General features: G+C 36.5%; 1 protein-coding gene across 1 annotated transcript; it reads left to right on the top strand.

The window, feature by feature from the left end:
• Positions 1-197: 197 nt before the first annotated feature.
• Positions 198-14,224, top strand: CSRNP3 (cysteine-serine-rich nuclear protein 3). Its single transcript, XM_008942261.1, has 4 exons — positions 198-216; positions 4,214-4,473; positions 11,422-11,718; positions 13,181-14,224. The coding sequence occupies exons 1-4, from the start codon at positions 198-200 to the stop codon at positions 14,222-14,224; spliced, it is 1,620 nt and encodes a 539-aa protein (XP_008940509.1).
• The last annotated feature ends 13,486 nt before the right edge of the window (positions 14,225-27,710 follow it).

The following is a 27,710-nucleotide window of genomic DNA, read 5'->3' as shown; positions in this document are numbered from 1 at the left end:
CATAATATTTAATTCCATGTAATTTTGGACATGTATCTAAATATTAATTGTTTACATCCATGAGAATGGAGTATTTTTTTTTCCTTCTATGGAATATTTGGGACCTGTAGTATATAAATATGTTAAGGATTATGTGTGATCCACAGGAGAGGTTTAGGTGATGGTGAATGTTCCTGTTCCCTCTGGCATCATTCGCCATGAACTGCCAGACCCAAGGTGGTGACGTTCATTTTCAAAAAACACCTTCTTGTTCCTGTTGACAATATGTGTCCAGCAGCTGCTAAAAACCCACATCCCTGTCTAGCAGAGCCTGCCTGGGGTCATTATCACACTTTTTGCACAGAACAGTGGCATCCACTGATACTGCTGCTACACAAGCAGTTGGTAGGTATGTACTTTTTGAAACTGACCAAATGAGGAAGCCATTACTTGATATCTTCTGGATAAGTGTGGTGTTTACACTCTGTAAAAATAAATTTTTTAGGTTAGGAGCTTTTGCTTCCCTGCAAAACTTTTGAAACTGACTCCAGAGAGGCATGCAAACCTTACACAGTCTGTTCCTTCATTCTGAAAGGAGTTTATGAATTGATTAATGTCAGTATATTTCCTCTGGAATTTATTCCAATAAATTAGAAAATATGTATTTTGTATGTCCTTCTGTTCTGCCTTGAGTTAAACCGTGTCCTTAGCAGTGATTAGAACTGATTTGAATGTACAATTTCATGTACAGTGCATGCAAAATAACATATGTCCCTGACTCTTGATAAACTGATCTGAGAATCTGAGTTCTGACTGGCTTGAAGCAGAAGAACTGAATGAGTTATAGAGCACTTTGTCCCTGATGCTGGAAAATATTCAACATTTCCATTTAATATCTAATAATAATTTTTTTTTTTTAGGTCGCATGAAGGCAGACCTCTGCTTGGAGATTTTAGGAAGTATAGTAGAGCAAGAATATAGTGCATTTGCAGTGCTGACTGTGCTTCCTTTTGTGACCTTGGTTACTGATGTGGTTGCAGTTCTCCAGTCCCCTCAGTGACATTTTTAATCTATGCTTTGGGGTAATCAAAATCCTGTAATCTTTTGCAGTTCCTGCTGATCCGTTCTTGCAAACAACATTCTCATAAATATGAATGTATTCTGACTACTTCCTAGCAGTGACATAGAAGAGATGACTGTGGAGTTATTTGCAGAGCCTTAGGTCTTCCCTTTAATGAGCTCTTGGGTAAAACAGAAGCAAATCCAAAAGATGGATGTGTTTCAGAAAAAAAAATAATCATGTGAAGGCTCTGAATGTTTACATGTTTATTTACTTTGTCTGACTCGTAACTATAATATTAAGAAATAAAAGCATGAGCTCTAATGACATTTACAATAAATGCATATCAGCTCTCATGCTCACAGCTCTTCAATACAGTTGTATAGTGCTAGATTTGTAGTGCCAGTGGTGTTGCAGTTATAGTATGCCAGGACTTCCTTGAAGTTCAGCTTGATTTTATTTTAACAGTTTTTATCAGTGATATATAAAAAAATTCAAACAACCAACTTTGTTGGTGTGGCATTGGTCATTTGATTACTAAAAGTGATAAGAACTGCAAAAATATTGAAGAAATGCAGAACCCAGCTCATGACAACTGGTCTTACTGAGACAGACTGCTGATCGAACTTAGAGCATAACATAGAGCAATGTATGGAATTCTTATTCTAAATTTTGATGGCATGCATGTAGGCATACCCAGCTCTCCCCAGAAATCCACACAGTGGAGAAGCTCATTCATATGATCTAGTTTTTATCATAGATTACATTCTTTTTTTCAGCTGGAAGATTAGATAGCAGAGTCTTCTGTCCAGCTTCACCTTAATATTAGTGTGTAAGCATAATTATTCACCTGAAGTGAATAAAACTTCAGGTTGATTTTCTTCATGTATGGAATGTAGTATGATTCTTTAGGTATAGAAAGTAGTATAAAAATAGTATCTCTTCCATAAAGAGGTTGTCAGGCTTAAAAAAAAGGAAGCTGTTTCATTGCAGCTTTTCATATTCCTGTGAGTAAGCAATGTCAGAAGTTCCGTAGCTAAGGTCTAAAATAAATGAGTAAAAACGTAGACCATATGTGGTAGGTGCTGAAGTTTACAGATGAAGATTCAAAGGCATTTGCTCGCTTTTGTGATCTGTAGGCACAATTACCTTCTAGTTTCTCATGATGTATGTGTATATATAATTTCAGATTAACCTTCTATCTTTTCTTTCATTAATACTTTACTATAGTTTTATCTCATTCCATTTGTGGCTGGTTCATGGTAAAAAAGCTGCTTACCCTCCAATAGCTGTATTTCTTCTAAAATAGAGGCAAGATCCAGTTAAGATCCAAATAACATCAGTACTGTTACATGAGAAATGGGATAAGTCTCGGAATGGTTTATATACCTCCTTCAGCAGAAGCAGTATTTTTTTAATATGCATTTTCCTGTATGTAAAGCATGTCGGCAGTGAGGGTCCTAACTCAGAGTATTTGCTTTCATGCTAAATTGAAGGCAAATGTCACAATATCAAAATTACTTCACCTTCCAAACTCTAAAAATTTGGTTTTATTAAAAATAGTTTTGTTTTGAAACTATGGCATGTATGAAACAGAACAGGGCATTAAAACTATTTAATATCACACAGAATTAACACACAGCTGTCAACTGGCCTCTTCTAAGAAAATAATCCTGATTCCCCACTAGAAGCTTCCTATAAATATTTTTGACAGGTCCTGTTGATAGGAGACTTGCTTAAACTTGGATGTAAGTTTAAGCATGCTTAATGTGACAAAATTTGTCTTTTGGTTCCTCTGTGTGTATCCTACACTTTTTTTGGAACACCCTTTACTGAGAACATGTAAATGAATATAGGACCTGAGGTTATTTATCTGTTTTATGTTTATAATCTTATACACTCACAACATATCTGAAAAAGTACCTGTTATTGATATAGTAAACCATACTTCTGGCTGTTTATCAGTATTTAGGAAAAATAATACTATTTCTGGGTTTAAGATTATGTCAGTAGGGCAACTGTCTGTAATTTGGTTACAGGACTATATTTTCTAATATACTTGTTTTTCATATAGTTAGGTATATTATGCTATTTTTTGGACTGAGTTACTTCATGTAAAAGTATGAGTGTTTTACATTTGTGGTGATTAACATTTCATGACATAATAATACTGGAGAATGTGTTATAGCTGTGACAATAAACCAGACCTGTTACGAAACCAAGCCTGAAGGCCGAGTGCTTCCAATGTCTAGAGACACTGCAATTTTACATTAGCAGTTCACATCATGTTTTTCTTACTGCTTTTATAGAATGTTTCTAAGTCTTTCAGGAGTGCCTTTTAAATCATTCTATGGCCTGAATTCTGGCGGTTAGGTCTCTCATTTGCACCTGCCCAATTGTAGCCTGTAAACTGCAAAGCAATGACTTATTATCTACATTCTCGACATCCTATTGCTGTTCTGCAATAAATAAAATAAATCAGGCTGCTCATCTTAAGAATCAAGGAGTGATTCTTATCTTTCTGTATCACTTGTGTCTTTTTTTTTCTTTTTCTAAAGGCTCACCACTGTTACTGCTGAGAAACAATAGATCAGTATCAGTATTGGAAGGAGTTACTAAGTGTCTGTAGAAAAAAGAATAATATTTAATAGTTAAAATTTGGCCTATTTTTTAAAACAAATCCATTTCCTATGATATTGTATATGTGCATAAGAAAACTGAGCGAAAGAAAGCATAAACTGAGCATGAGTGTAAGGAGAATCATGAAAGAATTAGAAAAGACTAGATTCAATTATTTGTCAAAAATTTATACACATTAGAATATATATATACATACACATACACGAGTATTCAGTGGGTGGCAGCAGAAAGAAGGATGGAGGTAAAGAAAAAGAAAAACATTTTTATAATGCTATGGGAAAACACAACTGTCTTGTACAAGAATTCCTGTTCTAAAGTAAACAATAATGTTCATGATGGTAGGAGTTTTTAATGGCTTCTAAGTTTGATTATATGGTGAATGTTTGTATTGTGACCTCCCCATTCAGACCACACACCTCAGGACTGTAACGTGTCTATAGTCAGGTATTGTTATGGTAACTGGAACTACATAACTGATGAATCTGCTATATGACTGCGAGTTATCATTCATACTGTAATCTGCATCTGTTCTAGCTTCTTCAATCCTGAAGAGAGACAAGCATAAGAGAACAAAAAATGTCCATTTTAATTGTGTTACTGTGTATTACTTCACGCGAAGGCAAGGCTTCACCAGTGTTCCCAGCCAAGGGGGGAGCACCCTGGGAATGTCTACGCGCCACAACAGCGTGCGCCAGTACACACTTGGAGAGTTTGCCATGGAACAGGAGAGGCTCCACCGGGAGATGCTGAGAGAGCATCTAAGGGAGGAAAAACTCAATTCTCTAAAGTTAAAGGTAAAATTTGTTCAAGGCTTTGATCCCAGCCATATTTATTTAAATGAGCAGTGTTGGAGCTATATGGACCCAATATCTCCGGGTTAACAAAACCTTTTCCTTTCTGTCAACTCCATTTTCAGTCAGAACAATGGCATTGGTTTTGGTTTTGTTTTTTTTTGTTTTTTTTTAAAATCTATTTTACTGAAGATATATTCTTGTTCAATATTAACTGCTGTTATAGCTGTTATTGATGTATACCTCAAAGTGCTTTACCAGGAGGTTGCTGTTTACTTCTTGTTTTCTGCAGAGAAGAAAACAAAGGAGTCATGGAAGTTAGCCTTGAGCAGGGTGTCCAGCAGAAGTGTGGAAGTGTTGGGAAGACTGATGTCTTTTGAGCCTTTGCAAAGTGTCTCTTTAGACAAGGGAACGTTAACAACCTGTGTACAGAAATTGAAACAGCCTATTTTCTTGGCCAACTCAAGCAAATGTGGCCAAAATTAAGAAACAGTAATACTAAAAATATTTTCTTTTTTCAGTGTAGTAATTTGTTTGATTGAGCATCTTTAATATTTCACCAAAGGATGTCTGTGTTAAGGAGGGTATGTGTCAGACAAACTAACCGGCTGTATCAGTTTAGCTAGTCAGAACAAATTTTGATTACAGTTTTGAAGCTCTCATGGGAGAGGAAAGAAACCGTGTAACTGAGTACAGGAGATTAGAGGAGGGGATTGCGTTCTTGGAAGTGTCCCTCTGCTTCTTTAAAACTGGTGGTAAAACATGTGGTTTTGTTATTTTTTTTAGTGGATTAAACACATCCTGTATAATGGATTGTGTTGTATATATTTTGGGCTCTTTTTCAGCTGAATCCTGTAGTTAAAAGTGAAATATTAGAACTGTAATCGAACTGCTGTGCTCTGTAGCCCCTTTTTTGGGATACTACTGCAGTTGTCCGGAGGAAACTGACACACCCACACCCCAAGTTTAAAAAATTACTTTCAGCACTTTTCCCATAGAATGAACTATGTTCATGAGTTCTATCTGAATTCCTGAGGAAGTGTGTATGACCCTTACTATTGTAATTACTTTTTTCAGTCTCCTAATTGTTTTTTTCATGCAAGTAGCTAAATAGATTCTTAAATAGTTTATAAAATTTGAACTGTCATGAAAAAAAAAAAAAACAAACATAAAACCAATCAGGACAAAGGCAAATGAAAGACAGATATTTGGGCAGGTTGGAAACCGAGAGCTAGAGTGTTTGTGACTTATCACTAGACAGAACTTAGATCTCTAAACATCTCGCATCACAGGATCTTCAGAGCATTGAGTGTGCCAGTGTAACCAACGGCACTTTGTAGATCCCTCGGCTGACTTTCAGAAAACAACTCAGAGAGGAATCCCCAGAGGATTGTTTAAAGAATAGAAAGACTTTTCACTTCCAAATATTTCACTTCCTTTTATTTTTATGGCTAGAAAGTAAATCAAGAAGAATCACAGGTCCTATTTACTTCTGAAGGCCGGGTGAGGTCTTTTAGCCTTCATCTATATGGAGCGCAGCTTGCATCTTTCTGATTTGATAATTCTCTTGTCGGTGATAGATGTCCTTTCTTCATTAACTTTACTCCAGCCCATTCTTTTTTTGGGACATGGACTCTACTTTCTGCTGCTCTTCCAAATACAACATGTAGTTCTGCCTCCCCAGTCACTTGTTTGAGTGGGTGATAATGTTTACTATGACTTCATAAGTATGCAGTGAGTAAGGAAAACCTGATCTGTGTTCCTCCCTCTGTCCTGATTTTAATTGTTTCCTTTTACCAAGTAGAAAAGTCCTGTCCTCTACACTTAATCCAGCAGTTGGTGGGATTCTTTCTTCATTGATCCTCAGCAGCTGATGTGGGAATAGTTTACTAGCATGTTCTGAGAATGGTGAGCTGACTGCAAAGTTTCAATACAAATATTAAGAAATTGTGTTTAGGTCTACAGAATCCTGAGAGTGGCTTAAAAATGTTAATGAAATGTTAATGGGTGTTATAACTTTTACTAGAGTAAAATATTTCTTCATAATTGAGAACATGTATGAAAACATAGGCAACAGAAAACTTCCTTTTTTAGCTATTCCATTAAACTGAGCTTAGTTGCATCCCTTTTTATACATTAGGGCTAAAAAAAAAAAAAAAGCCACTTTCCCTCCCAAAAGCAAATCCGGGACTAACTGAGTTAATAAAGAGTCATTGAGCATGTTTTATTTGCTTAAGACACCTGGGCCTTGTTGATTTCCTGTTATAGAGATGGAAAAACCGCTTGGTCATTCACATGGTTTCTAACTGAACACAGAAAGGAAACACTGTAGTGTTCTAAGGTGACAATGTTTGATCTTTCAGTTATGATCTTTAATGAAAGTGTGCTAATCTGAATTTGCATCAAAAGTACTGTACATTTGCACAGAAAAATGAAGAAAAGGAGAAAATGAAAGGGCTTTTCTTTCTGAAAGTCATTGTGCAAACAGTAACATTTCCAGTGTGATTTAAGTTGCCCTGTTTTTAAAAATTTTTTGCATTGGATTAAGATATGCAAGTCTGTAGGTAGAAAACAGTCTCTCTTGTAGAATTTGTTTAAAAACCCCAGAAATACAGGGATATATAGAAATTGAGTCTCCATGGTATTAGGTGCTGTTTATTATTTTACTTGGTAAAAGCGAAGAGCCAAATAAGTAACTTCTCTTAATTAAAAGCAGATGAAGACTGTAAAATCATCTTCAAGTCACTTTGGTTATTTATCACCAACATTTTGGTGTAAAAACTGTTGAGTGTGACATAAACAAGTTAGCCGCAGAGTGTGAAAATTGTAATAGCAATCTGGACATAAAAGCCATCTTGTCAAGATGAAAGGCACGAGATAGGCTTGAATACATTGTCATTTGAAAAAACATCATGAGTAAGCACAATAAATTAGTTGGACTAGTCCTTATTGCTTACTCATAATGTGTGCTCAAATTAGGATCTATTAAAATGATTAGCATGACCCTAGTGATGTTAAGGCTCCAGATATGTGGATGCAGTTTGTTTTCTTTGTGGGGAAATTGTAAGGAACAAGTTCTAGCCAGGGCAAGCAAGGGTACTTCACCTAAGTTTTTCACATTTTATGAAGTTGAAATGAATTTCACCCAAAGCCTTTACATATTCATTGGTCTTTGCCTTGCTCTGTTGCTATTACATTAACCTTTAGCTTTATGAGAGAAATTTTACCCATCTACATGCCAAATTTAATTCAGATGAGCAATATTATGACAATCAAGAGAACTTAACGTTCCCCTGAAATTCTGTATTGATAAAAAGAATTTGACGATTCTTGGTAGTCATCCTTCCGCTGTAGTTGCCCAATTACATGTTTGAGAAATATTCACATCTTTCATTTCATTAATTCATTTGCTCTTTGTGTGACAAAATGAGAAAAAAAAAATCAGAAGAGAAAACAAGGAAGTGACACAGCAAAGGAGTAGGGAGCTAAGGTAACATTTAAATGGCAAACTACTGTCTGATCCCACTTGGTGCCCGGGCATTTGCCTTCCTAGCCTGCTGGATGCATACAGTATTCCACATGTGACTGGAGCCCATTCCCTAGTGCTCTACCACTGTGTAACAGAGCAGTTAAGATTTGCAGGAGGAGGAGGAGAAGTTCAAGATAGTTTTGGTATAGTTCTATAGGTGCCTTTGTATGCTATAGAGTTACAGTATTCAGCTAGTGGTCAGGAGCCCTGAAACATCTTTTATTAAATAGTAATTGAATAAAATAGTAAAATAATTGCTGACGAGGAATTACAGAAGATTATTCCCCTTCCCCAGTTTCAAACTTAAATTCTGATGGACAATTAAATAACAGTGATCTGCTTGAGGAGTGCTTTGAGCCTTGTGTATTTAATACTGGAGAAATAAGAATTCTTAGGTAGGTAATACTCCTATTATATATTAAAAAAAGAAAGCAAAGAAACATAAACATACTGTATGGGGTTGTACCTAGCTAACAAAAAAAAAATTATAAAAAATACCATTCTGGATTTGAACATTCAGGCCAAGCTGCATGAACAGTGGAATATTCCCTCCCACTAGCTTCAGGCAGCAAATTCAGGATGCATTTAATTAGTCTGTAGATTTACCTGCTCTCTCTGCAGATTATACAGAGAAAGGATGATTTCTAATGTTGTCTTTCCTACTTTACTGAACTAATACACTGAAATACCTAGTGTAAATAATCTCTCTTTTGTCACAGGGCCAGACAGAACTGATTAGGAAGCTGTTGGCCCCTCTCTTCCTAGCCACTACAAAGTGAAATGAATAATTGAAGCTAGAGTAAGGAAACAAGCTGAAGGAAGCTTAAGAGGACATTTTGAAAATGCCTCCTGAAATTAAGATGAAGAAAGAGCTAGAAGTATATGGGCATGAAGTGATTTGAATGTTAGAGGGATAACAGACATGATAAATAAACTGAAACATGAAATAAAATGTAGGCACTAAACTCTGAAGTCTGCAGTTGTGGAGAAGGATTGAGAATGCATTTAAAAGAGAAGGAAAGAGTAATTGCCAGTAAAGTGGAGTGGTGGAAGTGGCAGAACACCTCATCGTGAACTAAATGCAGTGCTGACTGTGTACACAAACTGTGGGACTACTAGTCATGACACTGAGACTTTTCTCCTTCCAAATGAAGATTATTGCTTTTAACCTGACTTTACAATTCAGGAATAATTAGTGGGGTTTTTTGTTTTTCTGTAATTGTCTTACACAGTTGTAATAAATACAAAACTGCACTTACAAAAAAAAAAAAAAAATTAGTCAGTAGGAGTTTATTGCTGAATAATTCAATAAAACCGTGAATGAGTTACAGTCTAAAAGACTGTGGAAAGGACAAACTTACTATAAATAGGAAAATGAAACAGTTGTGAGTATAATACAAGCAGATTTTGTGGAACGGGTAAGATTCAGGACTGCTTTCTTTCACGTAAGAAGCATAGCTAGGTGGGAGATAACAGGATTTAGTAGCAGAAAAATGAGGAGTTATCTTTTAACAGTGATAATTCTAAAATGCCTGAACACTGAAGTGCACAAGAAGCAGACAATAGTAGTTATGAATTCAGTATTTTATCTGTCATAAAAACAAATGTTTGAAAACTTGAGATAGGTGAAATTTTCTGCAAGTAAATAAGGCAAAACAGAGAATGAATTTGAATGTCTGTTTTTCTGTAGGCAAGAAACGTCCTGAATACGTTCCCTGTGGGCCATTTTTCTGATGTCATGGTGTTGCTCATGATGACACTGTAAATGCAGATGAGACTTGAGACTTCCAGTGTGTAATTATCACATAGTTGCATCATGGATTTTTTTTTTTTTTTTTTTTTTTTTTTTTTTTTCACAAAAGTAGGAGGCCAGGTGCTTCGCTAGGGTGAATTCACAACTCAACAGTTGAGAGTTTTACATTAAAAGTTGAGAGCAGGGTGAACACTTGGAAGCAGTTTGGTTGGTTGGTTTTCCATTTTAAGGAAAATAATTTTGTAGAACAGTAATAAAAAGGATTTATTGTATGGCAAGATAAGTAATATAACTGCCCTTGCCTCATATTTGCTGTGTAATATGATGCTTAAGCTGAGAAACTTGAGACTGAGAAAATTATTTTTTTTCAGTGATTTTCATCATCTCTCTGAACTTTGTTTTAGCAGTTGATATTCTTGTGATTCTCAAGCAATTTTCTCTATAGAGGCATTTTTAGAAACCCTGTAGTTGTGTTGTCTGAGAGATATAATCAGTGAGCTTTACCATGAATGGGAAAATTAACTTTCCTTCAGTGCAGTATTTTTTTTTTCTTCCTGAATATATATGCTCCTTTCTATGTGAGGTGAGTTACAGGAGTATGATACAGGAGTGTTCTATCTTATGAAAGTGGCACTGGATGTTTGTGCTTGATGCTCATGGTCATTTAATTTTTGAGAGGTTTGAGAGCTGTACTATATATAGGTATCAATATAGTGCTTGGATATTTGCATCTACAGAGGCTCAAAAATTCATATCCCTAGGAAAGGAGCACAAGTCCTCTAACATACCTTTTTTCAAGATCCACCACAACAAGTTAACAGCTTTTTTGTATTCTTTTTTTTCTAATTTTATTAATTCATTAACTACCTAGGTATCCTCTGCATTTGTTAGCAAAGTACTAAAATCTATGATGACATAAGGCTAAATGGGTTATTTTCAGGACCAAAGAGGACTCGAGGGAATTTCAGAAGAGCTGTATGCATCAGCACTATGAAATACAAGTAAATCGGAAATAATCTAAGTAGAAAGGGGAAAAATTAAGTGACTTCCAGGCTTTGAATTCTCAACTCAGGAAGCAAATATAGGTATCTGCCCAACTGATTAAGTGGAAATGCTGCTTTGTGACCTCAGCTGTACAAACATCAAACAGCTTGTCTGGCTAAAGAGAAACAGAGCAACGAATTGTACATAAAATAAAGTTTTCACAAATCTGTGATGCATCGTAATCTGAAACAGTGTTGGTAGTATAATTACTATCTCAAAAGGGACATCATTGAAGAATATCAAAGAGCCCGGAGACAAGAACTAGAATCAATTAAGGGCAAAGAAATTATTTTATGAAACAACATAGAAAAGACTAGAATTTTAGAAGGGCATGAGATCTGGCAAACAACAACAAATGGTAAAGGACATAAAGAATAGATAAGAAATGGGAAACTTAGAAAAACATTAGCTTCTTGATAAATATGAAACTAAAGATGTGTACTTAATTCACATGTTAAATGTGAAAGAACTGCCCTTTCCTCCCATCTGTTACCATATGTTGGAACATGCAGAATTTTTACATACAGCTTTCCACATTCATTATGCATTACACATATTTACATCTATGACACATATACATATGTGAGTGTAGTTTAAGGACTTTGTTAATTGTTCTGTGCAATAGATGACAAAGAATGGTACAGTGGAATCTGAAGAAGCTAATACGCTGACACTGGATGACATTTCTGATGATGATATTGATCTAGACAACACTGAAGTAGATGAGTACTTCTTTCTACAACCCCTGCCAACAAAAAAGCGAAGGGCATTGCTGCGAGCTTCTGGAGTAAAGAAGATTGATGTGGAAGAAAAACACGAGCTGCGGGCCATCCGCCTGTCCAGAGAGGATTGTGGCTGTGACTGCCGTGTCTTCTGTGATCCAGAAACTTGCACTTGCAGTCTTGCAGGCATAAAATGTCAGGTAAATGCCTATATTAGTGTCATTATTTAGCTATCAAGGGAAGGGTGTGTGTGTACATGCACACGCACATACTGTTTGTGGTTAACATTATAACTACTGGAAGTTAATTAAGTTAATCATTAGATGATAACTCTTTTGGATCTCAATTTTTTTTTACTGCCCAGATTTAAGAATATGTAGTGTGAAACACAGTCTCCTTAACATCTTTATTTATTTTATAATTGGTTTGGGCACATTGTTTAGGGTTTTTCTTTGGTCATTTACAAATATTCTGCTTCTCACTTTCCTGTTCAGCCATTATTTAAATATGCAGATATGGACAACAGAAGAATCAGTAGCCTCCAGATTTTAGAAGGGACATTCCCTTTTATTTTTAGAGACAATTTACATACTATCCAAATGTGAATTACAGTGCAAACTCAGAGAGAAACAATGAATGAAACTCTGTCCTTTATTTAACGTGCATGATACTTAACAGTGCATGTGTTCTGCATTTAGGCAATTAAATGTGGATCTGCTAATACAGCAGGTAATTTTTCCTCTGCAGACTGAAAAGATATTTTGCATTGTACATTTACTTAGTGTCCTCTGTACAGCTGTAAATATCCCAAAATGTTCCCTAAAAGATGTTTCCACTAATTCTCCTGAGTTGTTGTTATACAGCCAAGTTGATTTCTTCCTGAATGTATTTTTCATCTTTTCTTAAATACAAGCTAAACTTTCTTGGCTAGTTTAAATTACATACTCTCTTTGATATTCCCATTTTCATCTTCACCTGCGGGGAAGATGTACTATATTGTGTTATAGGTATTACAGTGGAGGTGAAAATCATAGACCTTAAGTTATCTAATAAAACTATTCAACACAGGGATTCAGTCACGTACTTGCAAATTTAAGGAGCCTATTATTAGAAATGTAAGTTCTGCCCACAGTCTGTTGAACTTACAGTATTGCATCTGCAATTGACTGGAATATCTTTTAAAATGTATGTGAGTTTTTAGTTCCTACTTTTCTGTGGTCGTGTCCCCATTGGCAACTTTATAAAGGTATTACATATAATTCATTTTCTTTCAATAGGTTTCCAGCTTCTACTAGTTTTGTCTAATTTTAAAACTCTGTCTGGTAATGCTTTGGGCTGGATCTGAGCACAACATGAAGTCAAGCTGTAGCAGATGCATTAATAGAAAAACTACCTATTTTTTTGTTCCCCTGTGCAATGCTTTCACCTGTGGAACAGACAGATACTTTTCATACTCTGCAGCATCGTTGCACATACGGGTCCCTTTTAGTAGTGCTAAATTCCAGGGTTAACTCTGAATTATTGTTAGTTTTGACTATTCTTACAAGTACTTCTCCAGGTGACTCACACTTCACTATTGCATTTCCCTAGGCTGTCTAGGTTGTGTCATACCACCAGGCTTATGCTACATATCGTTAATCTGTATTCTGTTTTTTTCAAAAGGTGGATCGTATGTCTTTTCCCTGTGGTTGCACTAAAGAGGGGTGTAGCAATACAGCAGGCAGAATTGAATTTAACCCCATCCGTGTACGGACTCACTTTTTGCACACGATAATGAAACTTGAATTGGAGAAAAACAGAGAGCAGCAAGTTCCAGCATTAAACGGCTGCCACAGTGAGATAAGTGGACACACTAGTTCTGTGAGTCCAGGACCCCATCCGGTTGAATATTCAATTGCAGACAATTTTGAGATTGAAACCGAACCTCCAGCTGCAGTTATACGTTCTCAGTCAGCTGAGGACTTGGACTGCCCAGGGGAAGAGGAGGAAGAGGAAGATGGGAGTAGCTTTTGTAGTGGAGTTACAGATTCTAGCACACAGAGTTTAGCCCCTAGTGAATCAGATGATGATGAAGAGGAAGATGAAGATGAGGAGGAAGATGATGAGGAAGAAAAAGCAGATGATTTCATAGAAAGCATGGGCTCCCATGCTGATATGGTGCCTCTTTCTTCTGTCCTTTGTTACTCTGATGGAATTGCTGTGAATGAAAACCACTCTAAAAATGCCTCATACTATACTAACTCTTCAAATCTGTATTACCAAATAGAGAACCATGTTGCTGGCACAGCTAATCAGATTAGTGAGACTTATTCAGAAAGGGATGCTGTCAAGAATGGTAGTCTTTCTCTGGTGCCTTACAACATGACTTCAGAACAGTTTGTTGACTATACACGGCAATCAGAGGAAACTTTCAGCAGCCCTCATTACCCTTCTACAAACCCCTCAGTGATTGTTTGCTGCTCATCTTCTGAAGGTGATAGTGGTGCTCCATGTAACACTTTATATGCTGAGCATAGGCCCAGTCACCCTCAAGTGGAATTTCACTCATACTTGAAAGGTTCTTCTCAAGACGGCTTTGTTTCTGCTTTGAATGGCGACAGTTGTGTACAAGAGCACCCTGCTGAGAATTCACTAAACCTCCCAGAAAAGAGCAGACTGCACGAAGAGCGCATCAAATCACCCGTCGTAGAAACAGTACCTGTTTAATAGTAAAATTATTCTAGGACTGACCTCCTGTATTAAAATGCACTCACACTGGATTTCCTAGACTCTTACTTTTTTAAGAGGTAGACAACACTTGGACTCTAGTCAATATTCCAGACACATTTTGTTTTATCAAGCTACACTGGCAGTGGTATTGCACAAAACAGTTCATGTAAAGATTTAAATAAAAATAATAAAACTGTCTTTTGATAAAAATAAAATGCGTAAGTAAAAAACACACTCAACATATTTCAGAGTAGCCTAGCAATCAAAGTATGTGAGACCTGCCAAGCTACCTGAATCAAAGCTTCGTGGTTTTGATTGTTGGGCCTGTGCAAGATTGTTTAAAAATGATACTTTGAAATAATCATGTTTAGAGTCCTATCTGAAAAGACAGTAAGTTTAATGTGAAAGTAACTGCTGTACAAAAAAGTTTTAATTGTTCTGTACTGTATGTATTTTATTTATGGTAGTTAAGTACTCATCTTTTGATAAAAATGAACAGCCTGTTCATTTAAGCAGAAGATCCATAGGTAGTTACAAACCGCATGTCCACTTTTCATCTCGAGTACCTTGTATCTTCCCTTTTTTTTTTTTTTAATATAATTTCTGGTAGCTTATCTTGAAATACCTTTTTAGAGTGTACTATTTTCTCTTTTACTGTTCTTGACAAACAGAAGGGTCAGAAAGGGGGCATTTACGTCTTCTAGAAAGGTGAAGGGTAGACAATCCTCTGTTAAAATCAGTGGCATTCCAGAACTAGTACCCCCTTCCTAAATATGATCTTGTGTATAATGGCAAAGCAGCAGCTAAAGCTTGCACAGCACCTTTTAGCCCAACAAACATTCAGATACTTATGCACTTTAGTGCCATTTTGCAGTACTGTATTAACTGCGGGAACTGTGAACTATTTTGGAGAAATGCCATAGCTCCAGACTCTGAGGTGTATGTAAGATCTTAAAAATCCATTGTAACAAAATCTGTACGTTTTTCCCAAGCCAGTTTATGTGCCAGTAGGTAATTTATAAAAGGAGTGTCTTGCTGATCAAAGTTTAAATGAAGCATGGGGTGGGGGGAAAAAAAGTGTAAGTGTAGATTTCCCAAATATTTGGCAGTTTTTATGAAATATGAAACTGGCTTTTGTGGACTTCTGATCATATCTCAAATTTACAGAGTCTAATTATGAGGAAACATAGCTTCAGAAAATTTATATCTGCTAAAGTTTGCAAGCAAAATAGCATGTGTGTCACATGGATAGCCATTACCTTGTACTCCGTTTGTGTTTCAATGAAATGGGAATTAAAACACCTGCCATATCTCAGCCTTTAATTTATTGACCAACATTACTCTCTTCCAGAAAAGGAGGTATAGGAACCTGCGTTTCTCTACACTGATAATTCTGCACTGCCTTATTTTGATTTCAGACATTTTTGTTAATATTTAACATTTTTGTTCTTCTGACTGGAATTTTATTTACTATACATCAAGTGTGTTGAAATGTAGACCTGTCTTGTTTGGCAAAATAAGGGTCAGCATTTTAGTTTTTATCTGTGTCAAATCTAGATGGTTAACAGTATGCATTTGCACAGTGTAAAGATTAGCTCTGTAACTGTGACTCTTCTGTTTAGAAGCTTTTTAAAACATCATGTTCAGTACTCCAGTAGAAAAACTGCCAAATTCAGAATACGCTTTTTTACAAAAATAAGCTGACTTACTTGGTTTTATATGAAATCTGGGCAAAGAAGTTTCTGATTTTTATGCTAAATTAGCAAAATATTTTTACTCCATGTAGTAGCAAGTAGGTTTTTTATTTACTTGTTTCCACAAGAAGTCCTACGTGTTTTCTCTGAACTGCATTGAGAATCCCTAGTTCTCTGTGGACTGGATTCCACACTTGCAGCGTATGCCATCTCCTGGGACAGTGCAGTCCAGTTGGTTACCTGGCTCAGCAGTTCCTCAGCCTCTGCTCCTCAGTCACACAACACTTTCTCTAAAGGCTGAGAAGCCAGGTAAGCACATGTATTCTGCAGAGCCATACAGCAAATAATCATCTTTATTTTTAAAGACGAACATGTTCATTCATAAAGTACTGCATCTAAGAACAAAAAGAATATTATTCTGTTTGAGATATCTGTGGGCAAATGTAAAACGTCTCTGTGAACATAGGCATCTTGCATGAAGAGCAGGCTTAGGTCTGGTTCTCCCACTCCACACCATCATGAAAAGCACAAATCCCTTCTACTTCAGCTGGGACAGTTGCTGTGAATCAGGAACAGCTTTTTAACCTCAGACTGTGTTGGAGGCTCGTGCACACTTTACCAGAGTATTTCTCTCAGGGGAAAGTTAAATGAAATACTTTGTTTCATTATTCACCCCCTTACTGAGCAATAAATTATTTTCTTGGCCCCTGTGCTTTCATGTGAAAAATATCTTTAATAATATTAGCAAGCACAGTAAGGGAATAACTTTTTAAAGTACATTTCAGCTAGCTTTAAAATACTGAGAGGATAGCTGTTTAATATTTCCATTTGCACAGGCTTCAGAGCCCAGGCCTCCTTAATATTAGTATCTGTTCACTAAACTTCTGAGTAACTAGATGTATATGTTCCATGCCATTTGAGCATGGAACATATGTTCTATGCTACTACCTGATGGGTAGAACACAGCTGAATTCTCTAAAGCTTACAGCATAGTATAACAAACAGTATCTCATAATAGATAAGGTAGGGAAGGCAGTGACTATATAAGGAACTTGCACTACGCTATTTTCCCTTGTTTAAAGTAGCTAATTTGTGGGGATCACAAAGTAAAATGTACAGAATGAAGATTTATGTTAAAAAATTATTCTTAACTGCCTGGTGATAATGTAGCTAGTAATACCTTTCCTTGCTCCAGTCTCCTGTTTTGTGATCAAGATTTGAGATCAGGATACCAAGTAAACAAATCTTGTTTAGTTCTTGCAACAAGTTGCAAAGTCAAATCACTTCTATAATTCATGGAGATTTCCTGGTAGCTATGCTAATAATATCAACAAGCCTTACAAGAGAGATAAACACATACTGATTAAAAAAACAAAACGACCCAGAAACCTCTTTTTTTTTACTGTAGGCTAAACCTGTTCCCCAAGCAATTCCATACCGGATGATAACAAAGCTAAGACCTTTTCTAGAAGCTGTACGTTGACTAGTGTGAAAAAAAAAAAGTCACAGTCCTGACCAAACCAGCATAATTTAACTGTGAAATCTAGAGCAGGCTGTAGAAATCAGGTGAGGAGAGTCCCGCACCTTGATTAGCCATTAATGTTTTGTTTAGCCGAAAAAAGCACTCTTCATATAAGGAAAAATAAAATTATGTAATGGAAAATGTTATAATGTTATTTTCTGGACTAGTATATAATAATACATGATGTGTCCCCATTTCTCACTTGGTTACTGTTCCTTTTGATTACCAGTCTGTTATTTTGGGTAAGTTTTTTTTCTGCAGGATAAAAGTATAATGTTACTAAATGAAAAATAGCAGTCCTGACACAGTATATAATTTTTGGAAATATTTACTTTACTGATAGTTGTATCAGCTTTATTTCCCAAGATACCTGGCTACTGAGAATCACTCTAAGAAGTCAGGTAATAAATTGGTAGGTAGTTTATGATTACAACCCATAGTTCAGAAAAATTACTTATAACAAAGTCATTTCCCTGTGTTAAAACAGAGTTTTCACACCTAAGATCTTTGGAACCACACTGAAAACTGGAAGTCTTTTTGCCTGTAATGTGAACTTTACGTCTCTTGGGGGGAAAAAAAAAAAAGGCAGCATTGTTAAAGTTTATATAGAGAGCTGTAACTGATGTTAGAACTAAGATTAGAACTTTTCTGGCGAAACTGCAGCAATTGCAATTGTTTCCTAAGTGCTATAACTCATGCTCACTGCGACATCCTCTAAAAAAAATTAAAAGCTGGTCAGTAAAAGTGTCTAATATTTTTTCCTTATTTTAAAAAAAAATAATTCTTTGATGACCTGTATACCATTTAGATCAGAAAGTTCTAGATTTGCAAAGTTGTACTATTTTTAATTTACATGAAGTCCTGCTAGTGAATCATAATTTGAGTTGGCATTTACTAAGGCCATGGATAACACTATGATAGTAACCATCACTTGCTATAAATACGGTTCAGCCTGCTCTCTGAGCTGTTACTGGAGTCAGTTAATAATACCCTCTTGCCTTTTGTCCAAGTTCTGCAAAAATTGATTATAGTTTTTGTGGTCTTGTTACTGCTTACTGGATTGCTAACTGATCCAGATCCAGTTTCTAATCTTGTCTGGCTGTTGTATATCCATGAACATGCTAAGAAACTGATCCTGTAGCATTCCCTGCCTCTTTAACTGGGAGGATGTCTTCACGAAACGCACCTAGTTTGTTAAAGATTGTATACATACATTTGTATGCAAACCCAGATCTATATTATGGTTTTTAATACTTCAGATGTTCCTGACTCTTTGATAGAAATGAGATAAACTGGATAGAGTATTGGGCTGAGACAGAGGAGGCCTGGCTTCTGTTGGCTTTGCCTTTGTCTTGCTGTGTCATTTCCGTTCTCTGGTTTGTAAGGTACTTGAAGATGATATCATTATTAAAAAAATAATTCTACAGAACAGGCAAAATACTGGGTTTTCTTTATTTCTTTGTTTTTGCATCATAACTAGATTTTTGTACTGGAAACTAGGTCACTTTCCCAATAAAGCCCAGTTCAGCTCAGAAGTCACTAACATGAACCACAGCAAAAGCAAGCTCTCTGTTCCATGGACCAGATGAACAAGCAGATGTTTAATGATGAATTTCACAGTGAAAATTAGAATAAAAGCTGTGTTGAATATACAACATTTACCTGTTGAGTGCTTGACATTTGAGCAGCAAGACTTACAGTTTCCCTGCAGCACCACACTTGGCAGCAACAGGGCAGCCATATTCCCCTGCATGTTGTCTTTTGCCAGCTGAATCCTCACAGTTGATGCCTCTTGTCTAGGCTGCTCCTGTGGTGAAGCAGGTGCCCTTACTCAGAGCTGAAGCAAGAGGGGCCCATGCTGTTTTAAAAGGCATCTGCTAAATACGAAAATCCCATATTACAGCTCATGAGTTGTATGAACTCAACGTTGATTGGTGGCAGTTGTTTGATTTCCTGAAGCAAAGGATGGAAGAGGATGATAGGGGAAGTCCTTAAGTTTAAAGGTGTTACGTTTTCCCACTGAGGCCAAGTAGTAATTCTGTCATCTAACTTTATTATGGTTGTAGAAAATTTGATGTAAAATACTTAGAAAAACTACAGTTAACTCAGAGAATATATTCTATAGAATTTATTTCTAAAATATTAAACCTGATTACTATTTTTTTAAAATGGTAGAAAGCTACTGTTACTTTTAAAACAGAGTCTAGCTCATTAACCTGTTCCTTGGTATGAGAAATACCAACATTTGCCTGTTGAATATTTCAAAATTTTTAAAAAAATATTCCTTAATTTTGCTGTTCTCTGTAATCACTGTCCATATGGAAATTATTGGTTGTTCATTCCTCCTAAATCAGAGGCAACTTTTAATTTTGTTGCTAATAAATGTGCCAGAGTATTGTTTTCACTTAAGGAGGAAGGTTATAATGTCCTCAAGAACTTTCTGCTAGCCTAATGGCTGATAGCAAGAATTTTACTTTTTATAAGAACATCTAAATCATTAAATACCTGTTTTACAGCCCTGGTCTTTTTAATTCCTTCTTCCCTTCATCTTGGTGTCTGAGCAAGGTCTGTTGTACAGTAAGGATTTTCATTAGAATCAAGAACAAGGGCAGCTCTAGTGTCCCGACGCTATCTGTCCTTTATTTTGCTAAAATAATTCATTTTATTCTTCACTTAACTATAGACTATAGCTAGAACTGTGGTGAAAAACAGTTCCCAATTGGCTTTGAATAGGATTCATGAGGGAGCAATCCCAGAGGGGGTGTGTGGACTGTCCACACACACGCGAACAAGGAGGAAGCCTACCACACAGGCTGCAGAGATGTGGTGGGGGATCCTTGCCTTCTGAGGCATGTGGATCCAAGTGAAGAGTGTCATTCTTGATACAGCACAGCCCAGTACAGGATGAAAATCCAAGATTAGGAGAAGCAGAAAACCATCAGAGTGAAATGAAAAGTTTCCTTCAACTACTGTTTGATTGTTTTTTAATTTTTTTTTCCCCTAACATAAGCAATAAATAATAAATTTACACCCATTTGAAAATAGAATGTAATTGGGTCTTAAAAAGGAAAAATTAAAATGTGTATTGCTCTACTACTGTATAGTCTGATGAGGAGGCTTACCTGCTACACAGAAGGTTCCATTGACTGGAGAACCATATTCGTGATGCTCTGTATTGCTGCTTCTCAGCTAAGAAGATCATAGTCTTTCATCCAGGGCTGAGGGGAGGGGGTGACAAAAAAGTCAGAAAGCAAACAATTTATTTACTCAATTATCTTTTTTTGGATCTTAGCAACAACACATTTGTTTTACTTAGGTATTTTATGAATGGATGTCAAATAGAAGGAAGTCAAAAGAAGTTTGCCACACATGTAGGTTCTTATCTTAACTGTGCATTTTTCTAATGAGCTATGAAGACTGGATTAGCATTTCTCGATGGACAGGGAAAATACTGTGAGTTACAAATCAACATGACTGTTCTAATGCAAAGATCAAGATAGTCCTTTGTCTGGAGGCGTGGGTGTATACACCCTGGAGTGAGTGAGAGGAGCTTAGAAAGGGCACTTTGGAGGAAAAGAAAGATGAAAGCAAGAGGTAGATTGATGAGGATGTTTGTTTTGGGTTTTGGTTTGGTTTTTGTTTTTTTGTTTTTTTGTTTTTTTTTGTAAAAGGCAAAAGAAAAAAGAAATAGGAAGGAAAAAAGGAAATTATTATATCCCCAGAGCAAAAATGGAAAAGTATATGCATGTTCACTACAAGATTGCCCATGTTAGATCATAATATTAATGCCACTATTTAATATATTTTAAACCAACCATGAACTTGGTGCAAACAGGAAATATTTTTCCATACCAGTTGTATACAGGCAGATATTAAATAAGACTTATCCAAAAGGATGGAGTACAAACCACAAAGCCAAGCAACACCCTAGAAGCATTACTACCATATCTTTTCTTTGCCTTCGTCAACTGTAAAGTCATGTTCAGTATCATTTTAGTTAACTCTGCTGCCAGGCACATGATCTAATAGACGCTGTTTCTCAGAGAACAAGAAACAGTAAAAGCAAACAAGTATGTGTCCTTTTTATCAGCATTTTAGCTTGGGGTTTTTAAATGAGACTTACTATATTATGGCAGCTAATTCTTTTAGGTTTTTCTTTCCTTAAACTTTTAAAAAAATATTCTTTAAGAATAAAAATTTGAGTTAGATTAAGGTCAACCTTGCTGAGGGACTGGGTTATCACTGTAAGAAGCCATCCATCCATTTGGGAGTCTCTGATACACAGATTGAGCATGAGTTTTCAGCTTCTTGACAAGATTGCATCGCTATGTGCACTGGTAGCTGGTTCGCTTGAAACAAAACCAGAAACAAGCATGCTGTTTTTTCAAACCATTCACACAAATGCCACCCCTTCAGTGGTTTACAGTGCCCATGTAAACAATGCTTGACAGCTGGGCCCTGCTTGTAACTGATTGATTGTAGGCACTTCTATGGAAATATGTCTGAAGTGTAGTTTGTGAAACATGTTAAAAAAGTGTTTGATGTAAAATAAGCGCTAGACATTTAACAGTGCAAAAATAGTCAAAATCTGTAAATTACAAGTCCTTTCCTAAAAGCCTCAGCCTGTAATATTGTCTTAGTAAAGTTGATTTTTTAAGTTAAATTGCATTCTGGTGTAATAATCCTTTATAACTAAAATTATTAATACTAATGTGCTGGTTAATGCCTGTTAACAGAAAACATGGCAATTGGTTATTTACTACATTTTTTTTTATATTTAAAGTGTTTTCATTGTTTTAACAAATACAAACTAAGTAACATTTTCACTGTCTAGTCCAGCCGTATGTTTTAGGAGGTTCTGTGTGTGTGTGTGTGTGTGTGTATGCATATATATATGTGCATATATATATATATAAGGTACACACACACACATATTTCCCCAAAAGAATATAAAACTGCTTTTGAAATATTTGCTTGCAAGTGTTAATTAGTACACCACAGTATAGATTCAAAAGCATTTAAAGTGATAGTCTTTCAGACATATTAAATTTGAATGTCCATTTAAATGGGACTAGTAAAATTGTGGTGTAATTGAAGCCATTTGTTTAAAATTTGTACATCTAACTTTACTAATTTTTGAGAACAATAATTATGTTAAGTATGTAACATTTTACATTACAGATGTTCTTGCATACTAAAACTAGGGAGATCTCAACAGTAAAACAACATATTTAATTGGATTGCTGCTTTTAAACTGTTCGAAAGAGTGATGGGAAAGAAAGTCCATGTTAAAATCTGTACATGGAAAAAATGTGAAGCTTCTTGAACTACACATTTCCTTGATTTCCTTTGTTTTTTTTTAAACAACTTGTAACATCAAAAATGCCAAAGGGTAATATAAGCTACAATAATATTCAATAGAACTTAATCTAAACCTTGTAATAATTTATTCAAATTAACTGTATTCTTCTGTATTTATATTTTCGGTATTTATTATGAATGATATGGAATTTGATGTATTTATTGTGGCTTATTACTGCAGTGCATATATTACAAAAATGAGCATTTTTAAGTCTTAACATTAGGGTTTTTTGTTAATTAGTGGCACTTGTATTTGCTGTATTTTTATTATATATTGTACAATATATATTGTCCATTTGTTTGCAATGAAGTAAAACCGGTTTCTACGCTACATCATGGCTGCCAGTGCACTGTGCATCTTATTTCTACTATGCAGTCACTAGACCTTCCTCTTTCATCTAACAGACAGAATTAGGGTTTGTTTTTTTTTGTTGTTGTTTGAGGTTGGTGGTTGTGGGGTTTTATTTATTTATTCATCTATCTATTTATTTATTTATTATTATTTTTTATTTAATCCGTGTGTAAGTATTTAAGAAATGAACAGAAATGCCTTGGTAGGTATATCCATTTGCACTTTAATGATATTACTGCCTACGATTTTCTTTGGTCAGTGGAATAAACTATACGATTCATCTGCACCTATCATGGTGAATTTAATAATTTTCTATATAAATTAATGAAAGAATAATTTTCAATAGTTCGAAAAAAAATTTGCAACAGCTCTCTCCGGTGGACATTTTGGAGTAATGATAGAATAAATAATATCAATGGCTACAGTGGCATATAAAGTATACTGTTAAATTTCAGGACAATTGCTTAATTATTTTGAAAACTGATCAACATTGCTTCATTACAAAAGTAATTAACACTCCTAGGTCTCTGCCATCTTCTTGTTCTGACATTTATTAAAATTGAGCTGTACGTTTGTAAAAGGTAAGTTGTCCTTAAGTGTGCATTAAGAACAAATTAGGTATGGCTAAATGATTGGTATTTATAAGAACTGATAAAGATTAGATGTTGTTCTCCAGATTATAGAAAAAAAAAGTTCTCAGAGGATTTCAGGTATTTTTTTTTTTTAATTCATTAGGAGTTACACCAAATGGACTAGGACTGACATCTGTAATCAAACTGGTTTTTGCATTGCCATGACCTGTGGTTAACAGTGATGCTCCAGCGTTTGCTGAGCCATACTGACACAAAAGTATTTTGTAAAACAGCTTTTGACACCAGTGTCCTAATTCAAGACATCAGGATGCCAGTTCAGAAGTAAGAAGACTTAACACTAAGCTTCAGTTGTAATTTGTTCTATTAATAGTACTCGCACTAGTATAAATCAGCAGTTGCTCCCAAGGGTGATGAAACAAAATCCTCAGAGGTGGTGAGATGGTAAAGTCCCACTGTGGTTTATGGTGTTATAACCAGGTAGAGACATGAGCGACCAGTGGGGCCTCTTGTTCATGGCCAGGAGGTGCCTGGAGCCACACAACCTGAAGTCCTAGAACTGCTTTGTCCTGCCAGAAGTAAGGCCGAGCTGTCCTTGCATGAAATCCAGCCACCTTCAGCACTTGCACTTACTTCCCTGGATGTAGAAGAGAGCATGGTGAGATGGGGGTTAATACTGATGCTGGTGTTTCTGGTGGTAGCTTATGTAGCCATCTGGTTGATGTACAAATTGATTTTTACATGCTGTATATGTAATAGTGTTTCATTTTTCCCCTTCATGGGGGAAGAGAAAAGCAGAACACCATTGCTGAAAATGCTTTAAATGGGGGAAAGAAAGAAAAAAAAGGCAGTAAAAGAGCAGTAAACTGGTTTTCAACATCTGACTTATGAGAATGTTAAGGACGTCCAGAAGAGCTGTAGACAATGTGAGGCACCTGAATATGTTGGTTTTTAGATGTGTAATCTGGCATATTAAAAGGAAAAAAAAATCCTTGATCTGATTATCTTAGAAGAGAATAAAGGCCTTTGATTTACATTTCACTGTGTGCAATGAATGTGTCTGCACCACAGTCCTTGTACTCACTGAAATGTAAATCATAAGCTTTTATTCTCCTGCTAATAAGAGAGAAAGAAGGATGATGAGTTACAAAATGGCCTGTAGCTCAAGGGAAAATTCAATTGATTTTAAGCTGGTTAAGGTATAGGTATACAGCACCCTAGACTACTTGCCCTATAAATTAATTATTTCTCTCGTATGTCATTACTGAACAGTGTTTTGGACTATGCAGCAAATATTTCTTGGTTTCAAATACTAAAATGGGATTTATCTTGCACGAGCTTCTGTTTATATGGCTTAGATTTCTGTGCACACCACAAAATGCACTATGTATGCAGCCTGCAGAAACTATTTCCACATTTGTGTTTCAGTGGTTGGAGTGCTACAAGCTGTGGATAATGGCCAACTAGCCTTTGCAGAAAGAGGTCATCCACTTACACTGGAAATCACCATGCAAAAAAACCACTTTGAATTCTATTTCTTCAAGCATTTCCCTTGGACTTTTGACGCCCAGTATTTGAAATGCACAGAGTACCTTTTGGCCACACCTCTGCCTTTTCTCTTCCACATCAAAGGCACAGGCTGCCAAACCCCATCTTTCTTGTTCCAAGTTGCTGCCAACAATTGGGCTTGGCTCATGGCAGAGCTAAAGCAGGAGCCTACCTTCTAGGCAGGCCTAGCCAACCCAGAGAAACAAATTTGTGTTTCACAGCCAACAAAAATATTTCAAGCCTACACTTTAAACACAGATCTTGAGTAAGTCAATAGGTGCCCTTCAGCTCTTACTTTCCAGATATCTAGACAGGGAGGTAGTAGCCATGATTCACCCTGAGCTCACCAGCTTTCTCTCCCTTATTCCTTTTTCCTCTTGTTACACATTCCAGTCCCTTTTGAAAATATACCCAGGACCTGTTGGATTAACAGGCAGGCCAGGCTATTCAGTGAATGTGTCCTTGTCCTAGAGTAGCACAGCTGAACATCTTAGGCAAGTGTGCTGTGTCACTGTGAACTGCTGTCCCCTGTTGAATTACAGATCTTAGTATCTCACAGAAATATTTTAATATCAAAGCAAGGGTTGATACTAAAGATTTTTTTCAATTTTTGTTATTTTACTGAGCAGCCTTTAGAAGCAATTATAAAAAGTGACAAAAACATATATCAGTGTCTTCCTTGGCAACCAGCCCAGTAGCTAGCAGCCTGTCAACTGACCTGTTACTGGTAACAAGACATGTGGTGATTTCTCTGATTTTCAACCCATTGTTGACCACTTACCTTTCTCCTGACAGCACTGCACGTTTAAGTATAGATGGTTTAGCCAAGTGGTGAAGAAAGCATCTAGACTTCTCAGACCTGTATAATCTAGGAGGCGCTGAGGCACTCAAATCACTGAGTGAACTTTGGTGAAAGTCATCATTAAGAAACCTCAGCAATACTTTATGGCTCTAACCTTTGAGTTTTTCCTTAAAAGGCCCACATGTATTTCCTTGTGTGAATGCCATTTCTGACAATATTCTTCGCACCACAGCTTTCCAGATTCCTTGTTACTTCACTTTTCCAGCTTTTCCTCAAACTGCCCTTCATTTGTGCTACTGTCCCACACTCTCCTATAAGAAGCTGTCCTGTACTTTCCTTGCTTTTCCTCCCACATCTCTTCTTTCTCCCTAGTATTTCACATAGTCACTTTTCCAATTTCACTCAGTCCTTAACCACTCAGCTTTTTGCCTTTGTCACTGCTTTCCAATGTTATATTCCTGGCCATCAGGCTCCATCAGTTTTTCCTGCAATCAGATAGGCAGGCGGCCCCTTTTTCTTGAGATTTCAATGTGCCAGAAAATTATTTGCTTTTCCTTACATGAGTTAACATCTGCTAGGTATAACTTAACTTTCTTCTGCAGCTGCCCTCACCAGCCATTTGCACACAGCATGGACTCCTTATATTTCATCATGCAAATTATGTTATTTTCACTTCAGTCAATTACTAGTTTGAAATGTTTCTCCATCTCCTACATATTCCCCAGGAATTACTGCTAGCTGCAGTGGTTTCAGACCTCAGTCATAGTAACCGAACCTGGATGGAAAATTGACTACATGTGGCTAAGTTTCACAAACCACAAATTCACCCAAGTAGATCATCGTTTCTGCAGCTGCATTGTGAAGACTTTATCAACCTTATTGGTTGTTACTGGGCTATGACACATTGGGCTGTATGCCTTTTACACTCCCTTTCACGTTGGTAAAGCATTCCAACTTTCTGTTGCTTCTGAGCTCCCTTCCCCAACTCTTAAAAAAAAAAAATAATTTAAGGGAGGACAGGGCCTCAAACTCCCACTTCAGGACCTAGCTGGTGCTGGAGACCAGTCATAAGCCCATGGAACAGGGGAAGATGTGTTGGTAAGAAGAAACTTCAGTAATAGGAACTGAATGTGAAGAAGAAAAGAAGGATGGAAATAAGAAGAAAAAAGAAGAAGAATGGAAGAAGATAAGCAGAAGATTAAGGAAATAAGTGTTACAGGGGGCCGGAGCATGAAGCAAATGGTATAGAATAAGGGGTGGAGACTGTATTGGGTCTGGCTGAGCTGATTTTCCCATAGCAGCCCTCCTGGTGCAGAGCTTTTGTGTTGGGAGTTAGAAGGGCGTTGGTAACACCCATGTTGTGACTACCACTGAGCAGTGCTCACACAGCACCAAGGCTCTTTCTAACATTCCCCCCACAAGGGGATGGGGGGGCAGGAGCTTGGGGGGCAATGTAACCACAACAGCTGACCTGAACTGACCAAAGGGATATTCCATGCCATATGATGTCAGCTCAACTACAATGCCAGTACAAAGGAGGAGGAGGAGGAGGAGCTACTCCTCAGTCCTCTGGAGCAACCGCTACGTGTTTTGGAGCCCTACTTCCCAGGCAAG

The sequence above is a fragment of the Merops nubicus genome, unplaced genomic scaffold, assembly GCF_000691845.1.
Source record: "Merops nubicus isolate BGI_N331 unplaced genomic scaffold, ASM69184v1 scaffold16846, whole genome shotgun sequence".
In the NCBI taxonomy this organism is placed as follows: domain Eukaryota; kingdom Metazoa; phylum Chordata; class Aves; order Coraciiformes; family Meropidae; genus Merops; species Merops nubicus.
This window is presented reverse-complemented; position numbering and strand designations above follow the sequence as displayed.

Bases quoted from the DNA above. Each gene is read 5' to 3' on its own strand.
- CSRNP3 (XM_008942261.1), top strand. The intron at 4,474-11,421 runs GTAAAATTTGTT...TCTGTGCAATAG, and splicing joins TCAATTCTCTAAAGTTAAAG to ATGACAAAGAATGGTACAGT. The intron at 11,719-13,180 runs GTAAATGCCTAT...TTTTTTCAAAAG, and splicing joins TTGCAGGCATAAAATGTCAG to GTGGATCGTATGTCTTTTCC.